The sequence below is a fragment of the Colius striatus genome, chromosome 2 (assembly GCF_028858725.1).
Source record: "Colius striatus isolate bColStr4 chromosome 2, bColStr4.1.hap1, whole genome shotgun sequence".
In the NCBI taxonomy this organism is placed as follows: domain Eukaryota; kingdom Metazoa; phylum Chordata; class Aves; order Coliiformes; family Coliidae; genus Colius; species Colius striatus.
Window position 1 is genome coordinate 101,036,299 of NC_084760.1, and position 23,530 is coordinate 101,059,828.

Sequence of the window (23,530 nt, forward strand, 5' to 3'; positions counted from 1 at the left end):
ATTACCGAGTTCTTACATTTTTACTGAAGAGACACAGAAGAATTCCAACAGAGAATTTCACATTAATCAGAGTTAACAGGGTACTTATTATTAATAAAGCCATGATTATAATAGAAAAAACATTTATTCAGTCCAACATTTGTAGGTACTAATTCCAAAAACTGTTTAAATTGATTCTAGACAGAAAGTTTAGTCTCAGGTCTTTAGGGAAATTCAAGAAAATTAATCATTTATCTGAAGCATAAGAAATGCTAAAGGCTATTAACTATTCACCCACAAACAACAGCATATCCTCCATTCTTATGCTTTGTAAGAGCTCAATACTTTTCCTGACATCTTTTCTTACTACTTTAACTCTGATGAATTATATTTCTCTATAAATTGGATATAATTACAAATTGTAACACTAAATACTAAAATAAAAAACAAAGATTTAACTGTAGAAAAAACACATTTTTAACTGAAAGGCAAGTTACGGAATTTGCCTTCCAAAAATTAATGGAATTTAATTTTCTGGGCGCCTTCTATACAACTTCTCTGAAGTTTCAGGAGCAGAAAGTAGACCACTCTAAGAGTTACACAATTTATCAGACTAATTGCATCATGGAAAAATGCTCTTTATTAATATGACATACAAAAGAAAACTACTTATATTAGTTGCTTCTTAGATTATTGCTTATCTTCCACTTATTACTACAGAAGTAGACATCCAGTTGGCGTTTAACAATTACAGGCTGTTTCAGACAATCGTTTTTTTTTTTTAAAAAATTTAACTCTGCATATAGTATAGTCTTACAATAAAAATTCTACTAAAAATTTCCATTCATAATTTAAAAATCAAAATCATTAAAATATTATCGAAGATTCACGAATTTATTTTAGCTTTGTAATTCAGTTTTATATATTCTTTCCTCTGTGAAGGCACTCAAAGAACAGTCAAACAGTAATATCAAAGTGATGTGGGCTATGAAAATTTAATGTCTCATCTTTTACACATACATATGCATACATATGTTTATATATACATACATAAAATGCAAGTTTGCTTAAACTTATGGCAGACCATTATTTTTATGCCTCACAATTAAATTAGGATTCTGTGTACAAAATGGCCTTACAGTACTATTCAGTATTCACTATAGCCAACTATTTGCTTAAAATTATTCAAAAAATACTTTCTAAATTATAGGCTTATTAGAACATCAAAAAAGTTTGATTTTAAAAAAAAATGTTACTAGAAATATTACTAAATCTGCATCAATAAACAGTTTCTGGTAACTTTTCTGAATTATCTTTAAATTCATCCACCTTTATGTCCTTGTAAGGTATACAAGATTGTGATTTGGAAGAGAATGATTGCAATAGAAAGAATTAACTGGATTTATCTGACAAATTCAATCTGATAGTCTGCACAGCATGTTTTACCTGTATCTAATTACAGTTAAATCAACTGCTTGATACCAGTAAGAAGTTTTACATAACACTAATTATAGTGGAATTCTCTTTACAGGTGAAAATTATCTTTACATGGGAACTTTACAGTTTTGAGCTTTTTAAGACAAGCTGGAATCACTGTACTTCTGACCTTCTTAACATTGTACCAGCCTGAATACAAAGCAGGTTGTTAAATTTCTAACTTGCAGAGAAAGATCTTAGAACAGGTTTATGTACAAAACCACAGCTTTTTATGTAGTGATATATATTTTAGTGACTTAACTATTTTTTGAGGTTGTGTAGATTGCATTCCAATTAGCTAGAAACAAATATAGATAACATGTAGATAGACAAGAGTGTGTAGAAAATGCTGGGATTGGCTTCCCAGTGAAGTTGAACTGCAAATTACCTACCACAGTGGTAGAAGCTGTAAGTTTTCTACAGAACTTTTCACATCATCCAACAAAAACCAACTTTTTATTACAGGTTACATATATACAAATCAAAAGACTTTCCAACTTCTGAATTTGTAAGTTTATTATTAGCAACCACTTCAAGGACATTCTTCTGAAGGCACACAAAGAGCTAGCATCACACACCTGAAATCATACAAGTGGTCTGACAGAAGCTCAAGACAAACTCTTTCCTGCTTACACTGTATTTGGTAATTTACTGACAGTGAAGAGCTAAGCTATTACACCCTTGATTTCTAGAAGAAAAGCTTAATAATTATTATAGGAAATCAGATCCATTTTTCTTCTTCCTATCTCATGATCCTGGTAGAACAAGAATCAACTTCTGCAATACAAATAATAACTAAAGCACTCTTCACAAAAGATGCACTGTCAAGTTACAAAACCAAGATTTCAACAACTAAGCCACATTTTTAAAAGCCAATAAGCAATATAACTCTAAGACACACAGATATCTAAGTACAGAGGTACTTGAATCACTTTATGGAACAATTACATAGCACAGTTCCTCTCAAAAATCTGGAATTCCAAGAAGTTTCAAAAGAATCACTGGTTTTACTGTGGGGACATATGCATGCACATATATGTCTATAAATATACATATTGCATATAATTAATTTGGAAGAAAAATTAAAGGGGAGGGGAGAGAGGAGAAAGATGTCCTGATTGCCAATATAAACCCTTTGAACACCTTTCCCAGCAAAGGTATTTTAACCCATAAGGAACAAAACTTTTTGAAAACTGAAAAGGGAGAATAGGCATTTGTCTAAATATTCTGTTCAGAATAGTAAATTGCATTTAATTTTTTTAATGGAATTCACAATGTGGTTTTATTTAAAGACCTGTATGTTATAAGCAATTAACATTAAAATAATAAAGCTAAATTTGGAGAGCTTAATCTGATTAACGATACTATGTAATAAATACTCATTACTTGTGATCTTGACTGTTCTGTACTTTCTTCCACTTGATACCACTCCAATGTGCAAATGCCTCACTTGGACCCTGCACTTCTCTACTGTAACAGGACCTCTAAATTCTGTTAGGCAGGAATAATGTCCTTTCTCATTTTACCAGTGATCAACAAAAATGGTTGGTGTACATTTTGAAAGGACTACTTTTCCTCAGGTTGTTTTAAGAAACCATTCAGATCTCAGCAGTTCCAAATAAATGAAACCATTTTCCTTCCAAAATGCAGATGTACAATATGGAGAATATAACATTGGCATGTAAGCAAGAAGCTTCACTTAAGAGGTAAAAAAAACCCAGCTTCCAGATAAGGACACTACAATATGCAGTAGAACTGGTTACATAGGTAAGAGACAAACCGTAATTGAGATTAAGTACGGTCTCTAAGGATTTTCCAACCTACTTTAAGACATACTAAGAGGAAAACACACTCTTCCAAGAGCCACTTCCCTCAAAACTCACTACACAGTGTACTGGGACTGACAGTACTGAATCAACAAAGTATTGCAGATCTCAGACCTATGACTTTATAAGTCATACTAGTTTGGTAATTAACATAACCTTCTTTCACTCACACTCACTGCAAACAAGCCACCAAGAAGAACATACACTTTCCCTAAGTAGTATTTTGTCAAAAACAATTCAGTGTGATCCAAGGGTAGCATCACATGAAATTTACATTTAAAGATGACCACAAGGATCAAAAGAACAATTTAGCGACTAAAAAGATATACTTACATCTGGATATTCTTTTACAGGCACATAAAGTTTCTCTTGTAACTGTACAATAGGTCCCACAGCATCTGGTAATTCTGCACTTCTCTTCTCCGTACTACCATTTAATGTGTCGTTATACATGTCTTTCCGTACTCTGCTAATTTCTGTGGGGGGAAAAACGTATATTAAGTATTAATTACAGTAACAGGTTATAAACTAGCATGATAGTCTTCTCTTTCTAATCTTTCCCAAATCTTAATGCCATTTTCTTTCTCTCTTCAAAAGAATCATGGTAACTTTAAAGAAAAATCTACTCTGGTTTTGTTTAGCTTTTTGTGGTCTTAAATTGCAGCACCCATCTCAAATATTTTCTTCATGTCCATAAATTTGCTGCCTACTCATTCTCTTTATGGAATTCAGCTACTGAAGTAAAATTATGTGTAGCTCCTTGGAACACTTGCAAGATTGTTCTATATAAAAACAGTTCCTTTATATATATTTTTTTATAATAAACCATCTAGAGAGAAAAAAATAGAAATCTGTAGCTAGCAAAAAATGCATGTTTACAGTACTGTTTGCTAGTTACAAGATTAACTATAGCATTTGAAAATGAAATGGTGCATCTTTCAGCAATGAGAAATCTGACAACTCAGAGGTGCAGTTACTGAGTACAAAGTGTGACAACAAACTAATGAATATTGTTCTAATGACTACCCCTAGAGAGATAATGAAAAAAATGAAGACAAGTAGGACATCAGAAACCCGAGAAACCTCTATATAAGCCCATTAATCCTACTACTTTGTTGCAAAGTAATAAAAAAATTCCTTGACAGCATCAGGGAATATCACAAGTGGATTCATAAGTAGTATTTCTAGCATTTACACCAGTATCACTCACATCTTGAGGTATTTATTTGGAAGATGTAGCTGAGTAGTTATAAAGAAGGAATTGGATAATTTTATTCAAATTCAGGTTAGTTTCACTAAACTGTAACAATCTGAGAGTGGATACAAAAGATTTCTCTTATTTAACAAAAAAGTTGACAAGAGGTTATAATTCATTTCTAGAATTAACTGGTATTTAAACTGTTGCTATAAAAATACTTTTCATTACTTACAGAATCTCAACTAGTATAAAATTTTCTCAATGAGTTTTTTTTAATATCACTAAGGAATCACTTAAAATTATTGAATTAACCACGTTGCAAACTGAAAACTAATATTTTAACAGGTATTGTTCCCAAAGCATTAAGACTTACAATAGTATTGGTTGATATCACTATTTTCAGTCTTTCACTTACAATTATTATAACTGCTTTCAAAGATCTTCAGAATTGAAAAGAAACTGAAAACAGAAATCTTGTTTTCCTCTGAGCACAGAAAGCCTCAGAAATGAAAGTCACTTGAAACTTTATCAGCAGACAAGAGATTAATATAACCTATGCTTCCTAATCAATTTCTTCTCTGGCAAATGATTTATAGCTGAGATTTCACCACTTGAAAAGCTAGGGAGGACTGAGAGACCATCAGAAATGACGAATCTCTGAAACACAGTAGATCTAATTTTTAACCAACTTAGTCTGAATTAATTATAACAAGTTTACTCTGCATATTCAAGAACAAGTTGTTTCTCCATTAGTGACACACTCAATCGTGTATACTATATAATGATTTAGTGGTTAACACCTGTTTAGAATGGAGAACACAAATTTCATCATCATATAATCATAGCTTAAAGAAAAAACTCACAGCTGCTTCTACACTGAGAATTTTAACAACAGACAAAATCCTCAGAACTATAAGCAGTATTGATACCTGCTTCGCTATTTAAAGAAATTCTTTAGTATAATCTCTTTGAACCAATCTTATTATCTTTTAACAGACTTTGTTTCCTTTTCATTCATTCTCTTTAGATTTTCCATTTTCCATTAACTTGCACTACAGTGAAACAAGCTAGGCACTCTGCCGAATTACTCAAGTGCAAGTTACAACATAGTCATTTTTATTTATCTTTGGCAGCTACAGAGTAATTGCACTGAAAATTTCATTTTAAATTGTATCTTTCATGGAGAATATAATCACTAGCATTAGACATTCTGGTTTTCACAGAAGATAAAAAACACTTAATCTTTCCTTTGCAAATATTGTGTATCACATTTGTGACACTGTACAGTGAAACATTTAGAACACAGATAGTACCATCAGCTGACTTGAGGACTGCCACTGAATTCCGGCTTGTGTGGAACCAAAGCCACTCATCATGCCTTAAACATGATATAGAATGAAGACACCTACCAAAGTTCAAGATTTTCTACTCCACTACATGGCTAGACACCTGAAATTTTGTTTTCTTTCCATATGTAGGCTTTTATACGCTCTCTGTATGTTCAAGACACTGGTAATATGGACAAATAAAAGGGATAATTACCTACATCAACTCAGGATTATCCTCAATTCCTCAAATGCTATACTGTTTCTTTCGCTTTTTGGCATTGTACCTTTTGTCCTGCTTTAGATACTTTCCCCAAGACCTCAGAAGAACTATTCAGAAGCAACAGGTGAAATAACAAGCATATATTCCCAGTTTTTCTTTAACTGCTGATCAGGTCTCCAAACTCCATTTCTGTATAAAGCATTATCTAGGAGCCTAGATAATGTCAGAACTGGAGAACTACTGCTTAAATTATAAAATAATTATATCAAAGCTGTAGTTCACCCATTCGCTCTCACCTCTAACTATGGATAAAGCACAATCTCTCTTCTTTCATTAATTGTTAGCCCAGCCAACCACAAGCATTCTCCCAAATACACAGCTCAAAGATATTTATCTGCCCCTATATATTCTGGGTTTTCCCAGTTTCTGTTGAATCTCTTTATCCATCTTTAAGATTTCTTTTTTCTTTTATGACTCAACAGTTCTCAGATACCTGCCTCTTGTTTCATTAAACTTCTTGTGTCTCAACAAGAATCCATACAAAAGCACTGAATTTTGATCACCAAGTCTTTCCTTTTACCATCTATTAAAGCAAGTTCAAGCTTCTAGTCTCTTGACTATCTTGCAACTTTATCACTCACTTTAAACACTTACATGTATCTGTAGAACTATCTGCTACTGTACTTTCAGCACCTCCCTCAAGAGTTTACCAGAAATATATTGATTCCAGAAAGCCTCACCAGCATGTTACAAAAGCTAAAAGCCTTGCTCTCCTTTCACCTCCAGCAAGTACACATTTGTCTTCTGAAATATTTTGAAATAGTTCAATCTGTAGTACAAAAGTAGGATGGTCACATCCTCAAAGTACATATTTTTATTTTTTACCATTGATTCTACATATCATTAAAAATAAGAGGAACTCGGGTAAAGAGTCTTTTCTTTAGATTTATTTCATATTATTTCCTACACACTATCAAGCAGATGTCTCATCTTCCCTTACCAAAAGCTTTTTTGGCATGTGTCTCAAAATCACACTTCTCAAGTTCATGTGAAAGGCTTTAGCTCTGTCACAGTTACAATTCCTTACAAATTCTTCTGCCATGATATGTCATAGGACAAGTAATTTAAAAATAAGGAAAGTTTTACTTTCACAGTTAACATCTAAATACATTTCTAACTACTTTACCTGTATCTTAACACTGAAGTGATAATTACGCTATGTAATACTCTAGGGATTTAAAAGATAGTTAGTAAGAAGAGATACTTAATTATTCTAGTAGATACAGATTAAAAAAAGCATACAGAAGTTTCACCACACTGTGAGCTGTGAGCTCTGCAAATGCATGAATAGGTCTGCTTCCCTTCCCTTCAGAAAGATCAAAGTGCCTATCTCTACTGTGCATAGAAGTAAAAATTCACAGGAATTTAAAAATCCACCTTTAACAATTCTCTACTCTGTACATTGTAAACAGTAAATTTAGCAGTAAATGATAAATTTGTCTTGCTCACAGCAGGACACTGGAGGAACAGACTCAAAAAACATAGTGGTTTCAAAATAATTATCTTGTTCCACCTTAATATGACATTATATAGTCACCTATAGTGGCAATGATATGCATTCTGCCCCAGGAGAACGTTTTTCTTCCTCTGTCCCTGAAAACCATGTAAACAATGTAATCATTTGTTTCCTTCACCTACTGACAGTATTTTTCAATCTCTCTAACACCTTTCTAAGATATGATCTGAAGCAGGACACAGTTTTTAATGACTGCATTTGCCTACAGGAATGTACTTTTTCTGTTTCTTCCTGACACCTAGCAAGGACAAAGTATTCTTTCTTCTTGAGTACATGAAGGACTGTTCAGATAAATGCTTGTCATCACATTAAAAGTCACAAAGAAGTTACTGCTCTTTAGCTGTCAATTATTACCCTTCAGAGGAAGTAAGAATCTACACCTGTTTAAGACTGTTGGACCGCAATAAAAAATGGTTTACATAAACCACTCGGCAAGAATATTCATAATAGGAAATAATTTTCAGAGTTGCTCATCTCCAGTGCCCACAGTTTCAGGATTTCTCATTATAAAGGCTTCTCTTAAATTATAAAGCTTTATATTTTGAAAGAAGAGCAGACTTGGACACTTGATTTAAAACCAATGCATTCCTCATTGCCGTTTAAACTAAAATTAAGAATTTGAAGAACTGAAACAAATCTTCTGTTGTTACCAATTTGCTCCAATTTAGCTACAGCTGTTTAAATGGAACTAAACTGATTCTACTCTCAATGTTCGATTCCCAAGTGTAACACAATGTCAAGCTATCAGTGCACACAGAATTTAATTCTTTAAAACAGAAGAAAATAAGCATTTGTCACAGAAAAGTCACTTTATCTATCACTCTCCATTTTTACAAAATATGGCAAATGGATGTGGAACAAACCAATAGCCCCAATCAACAAGAGATTCAGAATGAATCAAAACACTAACCATCTTCTAACACCAGTCAGTATACTTCCTTAAGGAAGTAAAACATCACACTCTTAAAAGACTGTCCATCACAACTTAGTTTCCATATGAAAAAAAAAGTTCTGAGCAAATTTTTTAAAGTTAAAAATTAAGAAATGTATGGCAAGAAATCCACTTATACTCATATAACTAAAAATCTACATGATACTTGGAGCTCAGTGATGCATAGAACATTCAGTTTCAGTTATCTACTTTCTCATAGAAATAAAGTTATACCCAAAATATCAATGACATCATATATTTTAACACAGAGAATATTTTTTTTTTTATTTTGGCAGGAAAAGTTAATTCTACAGACTATGGCACTAAATATAAGCATAAATAATGTCTTCACTATTTCCATATTTTTTTTTTTCCAGAAAAGTGAAAAATTCTGGTAACTACCGATCAGAGATTACTTTAGTAAGCCCACTCAAATTAATGAGATCAGCAAGCACTCAGTTGAGGAGGTAGGCAAACAGGGAAAACAGAAGAGTCAAGTTCCTTCTCATTCTTTCCTACTATGAAGTCTAATGTAGAGGTTTTTTCTACACATGAAACAAAATGGGTAAAGAATGTTAATGCTTTTACAAAGTATTTTTACTGCACACAACTGCTGCTGGATCATCAATTTAGGAATTTAAGAGGTATTATCTAAGAACAAAATACTTTTTTGCTCATTCTGCAATTAGATGGGTCCTCAAACTTATAAATGATAGTTACAACCATTCTAACATAAATATGTACAATTATCACTTCAGAAGGTCGAAATCCACCAAATATAGGTTCAGAGTTTATCCACACAGGCAATTCATTCCATGTTCCATTAAAGCATTACCCATCAATTAAGATGTAATTAGGTAACAGTAAATTTTATATCATACACAGTGCTTTCTTCATGTAGTAACTGAGAAAAAAAACCCAGAAGTATGTAACTATTATATTCCGTATTCACTGAAAAATCTCTAAAGATAGATTATAATCTCTCTTGTAAGCATTCTGAAGGCTAATACAGAGGATGTGATCAAACTACAAGATGAACAGTGTGTTCATACACAAGAACCTTGCTGACACAGCACACACCAAATTCAAATACTACCTCTACTATAAAACACTAAAACGAGAACCAAAACAACATGACATTACCCCATTTATGCACTAAGTTGATCAGCATTTTCTCTCAGAAGAGATGAAAGAGCATCTGTACATTCTAGGCACCTGACTGACAATATGGCATACAAGTCATGCAGCAGTGTCACTCAAAAAATTGTTTGCATTTCAAATTTCAGTTCATCTTTTAATGCCTTGGAAAAACTCTAGTTTCTTCTCCTTTGTTCCTCTGAGCCCAATCTAGTAGTACACCATCGATGATTAAACTGTCAGTGCAATGATAAGTGGGCAGCACTTTGAGCAATTTGTCAGCACTCTTGGTATCAAAATACAGTCATTTCTTTTTGCAAGAAGAGCCTGCAAAGCACCTTCTGTTATGGGTAGTTGTAAGGTTTGCATCAAACTGACTTCAAAACCAAATAGAGCACACTCATCTGTTCTCTTTGTTTAAATGTCAACAGAAAGCTTTTAAGTGCTTTATTATCGGTGGAACATTGCAACTCATGTGTTTTCTAATCTAGCAGCTTTAGTATGCTTACTTGGCAAAGAAATAGTTGTTTTTATTCATCACAATTTTAACAGCCTTCACTGTTAACACCAGTGCTGCTTGATACTACTGCTGATACAGCAGAAATAGCAACACTAGCAAAAAAAACAAGTCATTTTTAATATCGTGCCACATGGACCTGTACCACGCATGCATCATCTGTGTACAGACTAAAATGTTGGCAAGCACTTACTCTATCCACCCCCTGCTATTAATCAGTGAATTGCCTGAGCATCAGGCAAGCAAGATTCCTACCATCTTTCTTTCGGAAGCAAGTAAAAAAAAAAAGATTTAGACAAACATGATTAGGCATCAAAGCTGAGAAAACAGACAATCCACATATATTAGCAATTTTGCTTTAGTACATAATATAATTAACTGGCAAATTTAAAACAGTCATGCATTCATTTCTACTTACTAAAACTTGCATCCTGGTTATTTAACATGGTGGTATGTTAGAATAACCAAAACAGCTCTGTTCAAAACTCCATCAATCCTACATTACATCTGGCCATGGCAATCTGCATTCACTTAAGAAAATCATAGAGTGGTAGGGGCTGGAAGGGATCTCTAAACCTAAAGGTCATCTAGTCCAACCCCACTGCAGAAGCAGGTCCACCTAGATCAGGTCACACAGGAACGCATCCAGGCAGGTTTTAAAAACCTCAACCGAAGGAGACTCCACACTCTCCCTGAGCAGCCTGTGCCAGGGCTCTCTCACCCTTACAGTAAAGTTTCTCCTTAAGTTTAAGTGGAACTTGTGTTCCAGCTTTTGTTCATTACCCCTAGTCCTATCACTGCATACTACACACTATCCATCCACATTCCCAAATGAGCATCTCTCTAAAACTGAAACTTCTTCAGGTGAGTAATCAGCTGACAGAGAGAAAACAGTACAACTTTTGAAACAATTTTCTCTGACTTGTAAAAGTCATCATTAAATATCAGGAAAATCAATCCAGAATATTAATACCTCTGTAGAATCTCAGCATTAGATCAACTTTACACAATAACTCAGTTAAAGTAAATGAACCTACACTGTTATGTTTAAGATTTAAAAGCACCAGGTTCTTCAAAACATCTTCCACTAGTAAAATCCATCAGCACAGCATGACTGCTAAATCAGATTTGGTGGCTCCCATACCTTATTTTAATACCCATATTAGTTATTACACTTTGCAAAATAATCTATTCTAGCTCCCTTTAGCAGCAAGTTGCCCCAAATACTCAGTTGCAAGTAGCACAGTTATATGTACCTCAAGCTGCTAAACCTACTGCTTGGTTGGTTGTTTTTAGCATACCCGTAGCATGAATCAGATGTTTGGCAGCTAACCATAACAAAGAAACAATTTTGAGTATCTTTGATGTGGGAAAATCAGCAGTAATATAATTCTGTACAAACTGTTAAGTCTTGATCAGAAAAATGAAAGAAAGGAGACACATATTCTCTGGGATTTAAACAACAACAACGTTATTTATTGCTATTTAAAAACATCAGCTTAATAGTATCAGTCCAGACTAACAGAACTTCCATGCTTTTGGTCCACTGTATCGACTTAAAAATATTTTACCTCAAGTGTCTGCTTTTGAAATTGTTCTTTGTGAACACTTTAAACTGACTGGTCTGCAATGCACCTTCTCTATCTCCATACTATTCTATGCTGCCTACGTTTAAACCCAACGGTGCACCTGCTGTGCAATTTCTACAGTTATCTTTAATGTACGAAATTAATTGTTGAATAACTATGAAGTCATGTAATAGAAAGCTCTCCAATTAAAGCCAGAAGGACATACTGAGCACATCAGAAAAGAATAGCCTAATTCACATCAAAATCCCCTCAGCACTGGCAAACATATCCCACTGCCTATGCTATCCCACCAGTATGTGCAAGGAGTGCCTAAAAGTAGAAGGCAAGATGCTATTTTACAACCTTTGAAACAAATCAAAGTAATTTAGACAAATTCCTGATTGATGCTCCAAAATAATCAGTTTTGAAGTTTAGTGCAGAATTAAAATTCTGATGGAGTTCTTTAAATTTCACTTTTGTTTATTCTTGTGAGAGGAAATCAAATAGTGAAAATTATTGAAAAATAAAACTCTACTTGAAAGAACTAAGTAGCAGCATCATTAGGTTATTTTCTGCTTTCCAAGGGTGCATCTTAGCACTCACCATTTATAAAGAATAATGTCAAGCACATGCTAAAAGTTTTCTCAAACTTTTGGAAACCATCCACTAATATGCTCTGAAGTTAGCAATTACAAGGAAACTTCCCATTGGTTAATGCACTCTTTTTCTTTTGTATGAAAGGAATGAGAGCATATTTTTTCACTTCCACAATCACCCAAAAACAATTTACTATTCACTTATGCTTTAAGGTCATGTAAATCTCCTTATTTTACTAATTGTTTTCAGGTCAAAGTAAATTTCCCACATCTTCCACATAAAAAGGCAATCTAAGCAAGCACAAAACTTTGTAGCTAAGTATTTCAGGAATTGCTGGAAAATGAAGATGCATATCCTTTGCCCCCTGACAGTTTTTCACATAGCTTTTTATCAGTCTTTTCCTTGTCATAAAACTGAATCTTCTACAGCATACATATAGAAACCATCCCAATATATTAAAAAAGATATAGACCATACATACTTAGTGAGTAAAAAAAGTTATCCTGCATTAGCTGACTAGTCTTTAAGAATCAATAGAATGCATTCTTCCTTAAAAAAAATAGAATACTGTTATTGAGATACTGAAGAAGATACTTTATAATAATAAAAAGCCGTTATTTTAGTACTAAGCTGTTGTAAATGTGACAGTTAAGAAAACTGTTATCCTTGGTTATCAACTGATGAATTAACCTAATACTGCAAGATATGAAACACCTAAAACCTAGAAAAACGTATCTACTAAGCAAATGACTTAACTATAAAGTGAATATCTCCAATTCTAACCTGTTAGCATATCAAATCAAAGCTATTTGAGTACCTTGTAAAAATAATGTCTCCATATATATTAAACACAAGAGGCTGACCTGACTGCTGTCATCACTTCAACTGGAATTTAATCCATTTGAATAAGACCAACTCCTCTCATTCCCAGTTTACTTTTTTTTTTCCCCGATCATCTAGGACAGTAACACAATCTCACATTTAAACATATTGCTCCATATCACAGTGTTATTTTACACATTGCCCTACCCTGGCTCTATAAGCATTTTGTTGACATGACTGAAAGAACGTAATAATTTTTGTTTGACAAGTACCCATACTGGCATTGATGAGTTAGTCATCTATGACATTAAATATCTTAATTATTGTACTGCTCTGACATCAAATATGTTATCAAGATGTATTGGAAGACTTCCCAGAATTGGGCAGTACATAAACAAAAACTCAACTTAACAATCTCTACTTAACCAAATACATAAGCAACACTGTAATGTAAGACATCTGACAGCACAACTGAGCAAACTACAGCCTTGAATTATTACCCATCTGTGTTAAAATATCATACACATCCAACACAGCTTTAAGCTTATAAAGTCAGAAAGATTAATTAGCACAGATATCAGCTCTTGAAATAGCACTAGTCAAATATTCCAGCACGTGATAAAACTCAGAGTAATCCATTACGGTGCTGATGAATCAACATATAAAGTTGTTTTAGATTTGGCTTTAGTAAGCAGAGAAGACTTAAAGGGAGATAGCCAAGTTATACACTTCAAACAATCATTAGAACAATAAATTTTATCTATATCTAAATTTCAAAACAGGTAACTTTGATGAAGTTGGAACTTGTTCAGAAAATCATCTGAACAGAAGGGTTGAATATGAGTGTTGGAAAAAGAAAAAATGGAAAATCTGAGTTGTAAGTATGATAATCAAACACTTATGCAGGAATATACTCCAAAATTTGGTTCAGGAATATATATTCCAGAGAAAAATATTAGTCCATTTCTATTACTATGTCAAATTTCAGAAGTGTTAGAGAATTTAAACCATCAGTGTGAAAATCTGTAAAGCATACTATGAATCTGTCAAAGTCAGGCTGTGCTTGGCTAACTTAGTAACTGTGAGAGTGCTTAAAAAAAAAAGTTGTACAAAACTGATTTTCCGATGGAACAATCTGCATGGAACTGAATTTTTTAAAAATGGTAATTTCTAAAACTCTTCAAGGTCTAAGCTAAAACAGTGAAAACGGTCATGTTAAAAGTAGAACTAATTCAGAGGAGACTGATCAAAGGTGATGGAAAACCTCATAACAGGGAAACTGAATAATCTCTAAAAACAAATTTGTGAAAGTGGATTCTTACTCTGAATTGTTAATGCTGCAAATCTAGGAGGTAACTCCCTCCTCCAAACAATGTTCTGTTTGACACTGACAGGATGCAAAACCTGTTATTAATCACAGAGACCAGAGGGAACGAACAAGCAGTGACAGCAGTGGAAGAGCAAATATCTTCATTAACATAGCTCTGTATGATATTTTCAATCAAGAATGGGAGAATTGCACAAATAAGTCTAAGTGTTTTATACAATTTTGGTAATCCTCATTCTGAAAAAAATACTCAAGATACTAAAAGATACTTGGATTATGTAAAAACACACAGCCACTCATAGAAAACAAAGAAGTTTAAAAAAATCCACCTGAATTTGAGACATGATTTTTAATAGCCCGTCACAGCAAATTACTCTTTTTGTGAGTTAAAAAAATTGTTAAACCTGTTTTCAGAAAACATATATGATACATAGTTTAGGACAGCAATTCCTTACCAAAGCAGTCTTCAACTTAGAACAAATTAGATAGGTCACACACCAAGAAGAAAGTAATTCCACTTACAGATAGATTATTGAACTGCAGTATGACTCGCTTTATTTCAAACACCGGTCTTAAAAAGAATCTATTAAGAAAACTATACATATGCTTATAAGTACAGTTGTACGTCACTGCAAATTGTAACTTATTATACAAACACAATCAGTGACAAATTTATAAATGAGAAGTAAAAAAAGAAATCTTAGTAACATCATTAAATACCTTAAACCAAGGTACCAAAGGGATCAAAAGAAACACCTGTATCTATGCTAGGTAGACCATACAAAAAAAAAAAAAATAGAACACTGCTTAAAAACCATCACTGAGTTCCTCTACAACAACTGTTAAACTACTTCAGTTTCACATTGAAGTGATTAAGATAACTAGTCAGCTTTGAAAAGCTGCTCATTTTTCATCAATCTAGAGGGGGAAATAAAAACCCCAAAACAGTGTTTGAAAATTCACTGCAAATACATACTCATGAATAATCTTCTAAAAGATAAATATACCTATGTAAACATGGTTCTCTAGGGAGCTGAACATTAGCAACAATCAAACTAGATCTTACCCAGCTGAGGTCTAACTTCAAGGTTAAAAAAAATAAACTGTTTGTAATTGTCATTTTTACTAAACTAGAGCATTTTTTCCAGACTTGAACATAAGTTAAACTGAAGAGATGTATTAATATACTAATCTTACTGTTATCCATTCTTTTGTACTGCACATTAGTTCAGCCATCTGATTCGACACATTGCCAGCAGGCAGGAAATCAGCAAGGCAACTAATTTTTCCTAAACATGCACAGCCAGCAAAACTTTAATGAAGAGAATCAGCTACCAGTAAAGTATCAACTTCTGATTAAGTGAGAAACAACAGCACTGCTACTTAGGTTTCTTTTACTGCAACAAAAGGTACTTGCTGTTAGTTGACCTATTTTATTGTTATTCTACATAGTGAATGGAATATTCAATCTAATTTGCAGTTGGGTATGTTAAAGTCAACAATGAAAGACATCAGCCCAAAGTTTTATTCCCTTAAAAAAAAGTCAAGCTCTTCAACTACCAAAAGATCTCCATTAAGAGTATTTTTATAGTCAGTGAGATTTTTGTTACAGTACGAGAGGTACAAGTAGATTCACAATCTTTTAGCTACTTTATATGATGAAGAGATACTCATTTTTCCAAAAATTACAGTTTCATCTGCCATCTTAGATAGAATCTTAATAAACACAGAATGACACTCACTCCCTTCAACTATAGTAGAGCTTTTACTAAGAAAAATGAGACTGTACATAGCCTGCCTACTCTGTTAACAGTAGTAAATATTTGGTTAACAATACTACTCTACTTCTATAAGTAATCAGAATAAAATAGATTGGGGCTTCCAATCATTCTTTTTTTCTGTTCTTACTTGATTTGCATGTAACATCAGGCATTATTAGGTGTATCTACCTTGACTAGTGAAGTAGTCCTGGTCAAAACTACCCTCAGAGTATTTTGGGTAGTGCAAGTCAAAACTACCATGAAGATCTCTTCCTCAAGATACCTCACTTTACAGGTACTTCAAAGGTAACTTAGACACTTTGCCACAAGATTTGAAGTGGCATGGTTATATGGGCTGTCACAACAATCAGCTAAAACCTAATAAAGCAAAACCACAGCCTTTCCTCAAAGGACATCAACTGCACTCTTCAGAAATGTGAAGAGATTACTATTTCCCGACAAATCACTACTAACTTTTTTAGAGTTGCTGTCATAGGACAGTTTAATTGCACATTCTCATACAGCTTCGTGTCTAAAATAGAAAGCAAAAATGTCATTATTAATTGAAATAATTATTCAGATTTCCAACCCCCAATTATTATTACTAACCAGTAATAATTATTACTATTACCAGATATTTAGGTTCTGCCTTGAGACAACACATCAATACAACAGCAGCTGCAAGAATATGTAAATAAATGTACACTGTCTTGGTCTATACTTTCCTACACCTTTACGTTAATATTCTCTTGTTCAAAAGAGAGAGGTATTTTCTAAAAAACCTGAAGGAACTGCAGTTTTCTAGGAAGTAGACCTTTATGAATAATCTCATGAAACATCATAAAGACATCAAAGACTATGCTTGCAAATGTGACTTTTTTCCCCTAAGATACTTGAGAGTTGATGCTAATATCCATATTCCAATTTTGAGTATTTGTTAAAACATTTCATGTATATGTTTAACTTTTTTTATAGCATGCTTTAGTGTACTTTACCAAAAAAGGAAACATGACTTTATGATGCACTTGTGGGCACAAGTGTCTGTTTAATAAGCATTCATACCTTTTATGAAATAAATCTCCTCTGCATTGTTAGGTGGATCTTCTTTGTTTATACAAGAAGTTTACTTTGAGATAGTAAAACGCAGTGCAGTATGCATGGAAAGCATTACAAAATCACAGATGTGTTATGCAATATATTCAAGATAATTGATAGGTTTTCAGGTAATTGTGACTATTATTCATTTACCAAAACTATGATCATTTTCTCCTTTTCTTTACCTATACATTGTTTCCTTAGTAAGCTCGTCATTATTCTACAAGTCACCTATGATAGCTACCGAAATCCAGTAGCAAGATGGTAAGATACTGCATCTTTCAGAGACAGGTCTGATCCTCACTCCATTCCCAAAAGAAAAGAAATAAAAGTTCAGAGAACTGTTGCCTGAGAGTCACCAGCATCAGAAACATCACTCTCTGTGAGAAAGAAAAGCATGCCTGAAAGTCCACATCTGTGTACATCTTATGGATTTTTACTGCCACAGAACAACTACATTCATATCCATCAACTCACTACACTCAACCAGTCTGCTAAGCTAGCATTTTTACATTCAAAGACCTCTGCCACATGAAGTGAGGTATTAACTGACAGCAGAAGATACCGGCCAGCAGCAGAGGAAGAATGAGACAGTTTGCCTCTGGGTTTCACAGATACTTCCTGACAGCAAAGACATGGCAAGATTCCAAAACTTTGGGTTGACTACAGGCTCTGGAAAGCATTTTCCTCTAGTACACATACACTTTTGCCCATTTTCCTTATTCCAAACATTCTCCTACTCACAAGTAGCTGTTTCTCCATAATCAAGTCCCATCTTCTAACTATGGAAGATATGATTCTTCATTCCTTTAGTCAGTTCCCAGAATGTTCCCACTCAACATTCTCTTATACCTCCAAACAGACCACAAACGATGAAGGACGTGTTCCTCGTTTTTTTTAAATTATTAGAAAAGAAAAAAGTCCTTCTGAAAGCTGAAATATCAGAGGAAAGCAAAGCAACTGCTCACAATACAGGGATGTAAATCCATTCTTTCCATTTTCCAGATTCATAGAAACCAACAATTCCAATTAGATGGTCTTCTCAGGTTGGAGTAAAGCATGCCTACTCACGTTAAGACAGCTCAATAAGAGAAATTGGATAGAGATACAGCACATACTCAGTAGGACAGCCCTTTTGGACATTGAGTCTCCAAATGCAAACATATCATCTGTCTCATTTGAATCTAGACTGACAGACAAAATTATATAAGCACTCTAGCAACCTCTCAGAGCAAATTTTTTATAAAGTCTGTTTTTCCTTTTCTAGACTTTCCCTCCTATGTTCATTCTTGAAAACTTTTTCACTCTTTTAATTGACATTTCCAGTATCATTCAGCCTGAACCACACACTTGGATAAGAAGTTTCGGGTAACTGCAAATTTACGTATAACACAACACATCACTCTGGAATATATAATGTAACCTTAATCAAATCTTCTAAGTAGCTGTGATATATGACAGTATGGCACATTCTAGAGGTCATATTTGCAGATTTACATTACCTAATTCATACTTCTTCAGAATCACACCCATGTTCTGGGATCACTAAAATAGGATCTCAATTTAAGCAATAAAAATACTAGGATTACTGGTGTCATACTAATAGTATATTTCTTCTCAGTGTGGTGGTCTTCAGTACCAGATACTACAGTAAAATATGTCACATTTGCTAGCCTGCCCATAAAGTCACTACCTCAATTTTGCTTCCCAGTTTATCCTACATATCTTATTTGAAAAAAAAAAAAAACCCACACACAAACAAACAAAAAAAAAAATCCAACCAAAAACACAACAAACACCAACCCACAACCAAAGAAAAACCAAAACATCACAAAAAACACCTCACACACAAATAACACTCCCCAACCTCCAAAAAGCCACCAACACCACTGTGCTAAAACATATTCTACTTGAAATACAGAGTACCGAAATGGAACCAAGATGATGTCTCAACTACACATCAGTTTACACTACTGCTTCCAATATTAATTTACCAGAACTATATTCTGCCCGAGCACATGAACCATTGCTCATTAAATCACAGCCATGTACAACTGCTAATGGCATAAAGTTGAGGCTACATTACCAGAAAGGAAATAAAATTTTAACATCTCCTATGTTGAATGGGAGCAGCAGAGTTTCATTTTCTTCCTCCATTTAACATTCAAGAGTTGTTTTTATAAGCTTTGAGTACAAAAGCAGACAAAACCTGAAATAGCCTTTCAGGCTTCTATTTTCTGCTAGTCTCTGTCTCCCTCTAACTTTTTTCTTTCACCCACCTGCTCCCACATACTGGGTGCAGGGGGAAACAATTCTCTTTTGAAATCATCTTTAAGGATAATGGAAAAAGCATAGGTAAATAGTCAGTCCTCTCCTGCCACTAGACCTGCAGAGCATCTGATAAGAGCTTGACTGCTTTCAATTACATTGTGCTGTGGAAAAAAAAAAAAAAAAGAAATCCACAACCACCAAACAGAAAAAGTCCACAGAATAAGAGAATGTAGAAGAGCTATTTGGGGTCCTCTCTCCATCACTGACATTTTAAAAACTCATTTCAACATGATTTTCTTGTACAAAATGGTACCAGACTATCACATCATAAAGTGTTCTTGAAAGTACTGACAGGTTATCTAGCCAGAGTTTATAAAGCTTCAATCAGTGTAGCAAGGAACTAGAAATACAACCAGTAAAACTAGTTATAATTACTACTTAAAACAACCTGGATGCATGCTGAATCTGTTTTATCTTGCCAGGAAAAGCTTGCATGAGTAAATGCTATTACTTTTCCTCATTATTGTGACAAGTATCGAATAAAAAAAATTGTGGCTGGTGTATTTTTTCAGCTTTGAAAGGCACTAGCATTATTGGTATCAACTTTAATACTTCCTCTCAAGAAAAAAAAAAGTCAACTGCAAAGTGCAGCTGTGCATTTCTACTTAAGACATAAATAGTAGTGTCTTTGCACTTTAAGTACATGGCTGCCATGATTCTCTGACTCTTCAAGGACAGAATTTTAAAAATAACATAATATTTTTGGGAATAATCTCTATCACCTGCAACATTTCCTCTGTAGGTCAGTAATTGAAGTGAAGCATGAAGACATTTGCTGATTGCATGACAAAAGACAAAAAGCAAATTCTTTAGACAACTGGACACGTCTTCAGAACTTCAAATGCTGAGAGGAGATCCTAAATTCAAGTTTTCAGTTGCTATCAATATAGAAGCACATTCTGTTATGAGATTAAGAGAGACCAGCGTATTTTAGCAACCTATTTCGCATATTTACTAAGACTTTGACAAATGATTTTAAGATTGTGAACCACATAGCTTGTATTGGAGAAATATACTGAAGTTGACTTTATTTCTGGTTTTCAGGAAATCGAGTTCTGTTTCTGTAGAAAAATTGCGGCAGTCAGTAGAACTGGTAAGTAAACTCAGTTTCCCATCTTTTTTCCTTCATTTTCTGTTCTTGGAAAAAAGGGAACCAAAACATCAATTTTAATTTTACAGATTCACATGCCCACCTCAATGTTTTAGTTCTTTCCCATACTTAAGCAAACAATACTAACTAAACAATCTCTTCTTTCTAAAATAACTTGCTCCTAAAACAACTTTCCTATCTGGTTAAGAACATGAAGGATTAGACAGGAATTGGGTTGAGGGTGGGGAGAAAGAAGTGCTCCAAAGCACTTCAAATACTAAGAACAACAAAAATAAAATTGGACTTCTAAGTTTTTCATAAAGCTTGCTCAAAAGCCATTAGTTCTCAATCTCAATTTAACAGATTTTGGCCCACAATCAGATTAGATAGACCAATTCCTAAAGCTGGAAATTACTAGATGTCCTATTTAAAAGTCAGCATTTATGACAAATGCAAAAATGTTTACCAGAGAGAAACTGAAAACAAAGTTCACAAATTCAGACAACAAAGTAAAACGGAAACCAAGCTGAACGGTAAGGCTGCAGTAAACAACTCTTATGAAAGCTCTGAAAATACTAGAACAGATTTTTAAGAAGACTGGAATATAAAACATAGGAGATAAAATCCAATGCTACATGTAAAATAAATTGCACGAAAAAATTACGTGCTCTTATACATTATACTAAGGTTCAACGGTAACAGTTCAGAAAAGTCCACATTATTCTGAGTAGCATAACAAAAACAAGTAGAAAAATACTGAATTTTAGGACCCCTAAGGCAACACAGCAGAAAATAAAAAAAACATGCTGAAAGTAAAACAATGGTTACCTTTACAGAACGAACAGTACAGAACATATATCAAAGTTGAAATAAATAAGAAATTCAAAAGTCAGAGAACATATTTGTTGTAGTTAGCTTATATTATTACAGCATCCAGATCTTTTGTACTGGGCACTGTACAGAGTATTTCCTGCTAGAGAAAAAGCTCTTTCTGTATGTTTATAATGTAGTTATCACCACTTAGAAGTAGAAAAATTAGGTGAAATTAGCCAGTGAAATATATTTGGTTACAAGGAGGAACCCAAATGAAAAAAACCAGTTTAGACAAAAGATAAAAAAGGTAAGAAAGGATGAATAGCATAAAGAAGGTACACCTAGTCAACCTCCCTTGTTGAAATGTAAGGTGAAGACCATAGTAAATGTAACAAAGGCAGCAAAAGTAAATCCATTTTGGTATAATACAATGCTACCAAACTGCAAATATGACTTTATGTAACTACAGGTGATAGATGCCAGTATAATCACTGTCATCACAAATCACAGAATGGTAGGAGTTGGAAAGGACCTTTAGAGATCATCTAGTCCAAACCCCCTGCAGAAGCAGGATCACCTAAATCAGGTCACATAGGAACATGTCCAGGTGGGTCTTGAAGACCTCCAAGGAAGGAGACTCCACAACCCCTCTGGGCAGCCTGTGCCAGGGCTCCATCACCCTCACAGTGAAATAGTTTTTTCTTATGTTTAAACGGAACTTTTTGTGTTCCAGCTTCATCCCATTACCCCTTGTCCTGTTGCTAGCTACTACAGAAAAAAGAGATGTCCCAGTCTCCTGCCACCCACCCTTTAGATATTTGTAAATGTTAATAAGATGTCCCCACAGTCTCCTGTTCTCCAAACAGCCCCAGTTCCTGCAGCCCTTCCCGCAGACATAGACCAGACAAGCTCATAAATGCACCCCACAAACACAGATATAGTGACAAGAAGTTTAAACAGCCTCCTCTCTTTCCCTGATGGACATTTAGTCTTTGTTGATCTACGCAGTACAAATGAAAGCCAGTAGGAAAAAACTAACTCGAAAAATCCATTTACACCAGAGTGTTCAAAGAAACCAGAGCATTAATCATGCACTGCAATAACAGTACAATGTTATTACTTGCAGTTTCGTTATGTCTTACCACTGGTTGCAACCTGAGTAGCAACTCATTTTTAAGAGGCTATTAACATTCTTTTGGGTTTTAGGTTTTGTTTGTTTGGTTTTAATCTGAAACTTAGGTAAGATGAATAGCAACACAGATACTTAAATCTACATAGACATTTACTCAACCAGAAAGAACAATGAAAATAAGGCTAATCCTAATCAAATGGAAGATCCAAAGAACTATCACATTGAGCTGTATGAAATTATTTCTGCTCTCCTTTAAAGAAGAAAAAAAGAAGTTCAAAAGGCAGCACATCACTCATCCTATAAAAGAATTACAGATCTTGCAAAAGCTGTAAGAAGCAGAGAAAAAAATATGACACTTCAAGAAAGTTGACTACTCTCTAAAGTAAAGACACTGAGTATACCAAATTATGCACAGAAGCGCAAAAGAAATCAGAAATCTGGACCACTGGAAGAGTATTACTCCAAAAAGTCAGGATTGCTATACCATTTCTCCTTCCACTGAAGGCTAAGAAGAGTTACTTAGCAGCACACTGTTGCTCAAAAAAGAAGTCATCTCTGACTTCTCACTCCCAGTTGCATAGTTCCTTAATATATCTCACACCAGCTCCGCCTTAGTAAGTCAACTCAACTCATTAATTGAGCAAAAGACTATTCATATATTTTCTCTTTTTTGCTGGACTAGCTTTCTTCCAGATTACTGAGCTGAAACAGATGACTGAAGAATCCACTGAGTGTCAGAATTAGCAGAATGGAAGTAAAAGAGACACTTTCCTAAACAAGAATAGGGTTTTTCAATCATCAAGCTAC

The 23,530-nt window shown here is 34.1% G+C and overlaps 1 protein-coding gene across 9 annotated transcripts in view; it reads right to left on the minus strand.

Annotated features, from left to right (window-relative positions):
- The window catches only part of QKI (QKI, KH domain containing RNA binding), a 150,899-nt gene that overhangs the window by 109,042 nt on the left and 18,327 nt on the right, over positions 1–23,530 (minus strand). For all 9 annotated transcript variants that reach the window (XM_061991613.1, XM_061991611.1, XM_061991610.1 and 6 more), the window contains exon 2: positions 3,615–3,757. In XM_061991613.1, coding sequence (XP_061847597.1) covers positions 3,615–3,757 — 143 coding nt within the window. The remainder of the gene's footprint in view (positions 1–3,614; positions 3,758–23,530) is intronic.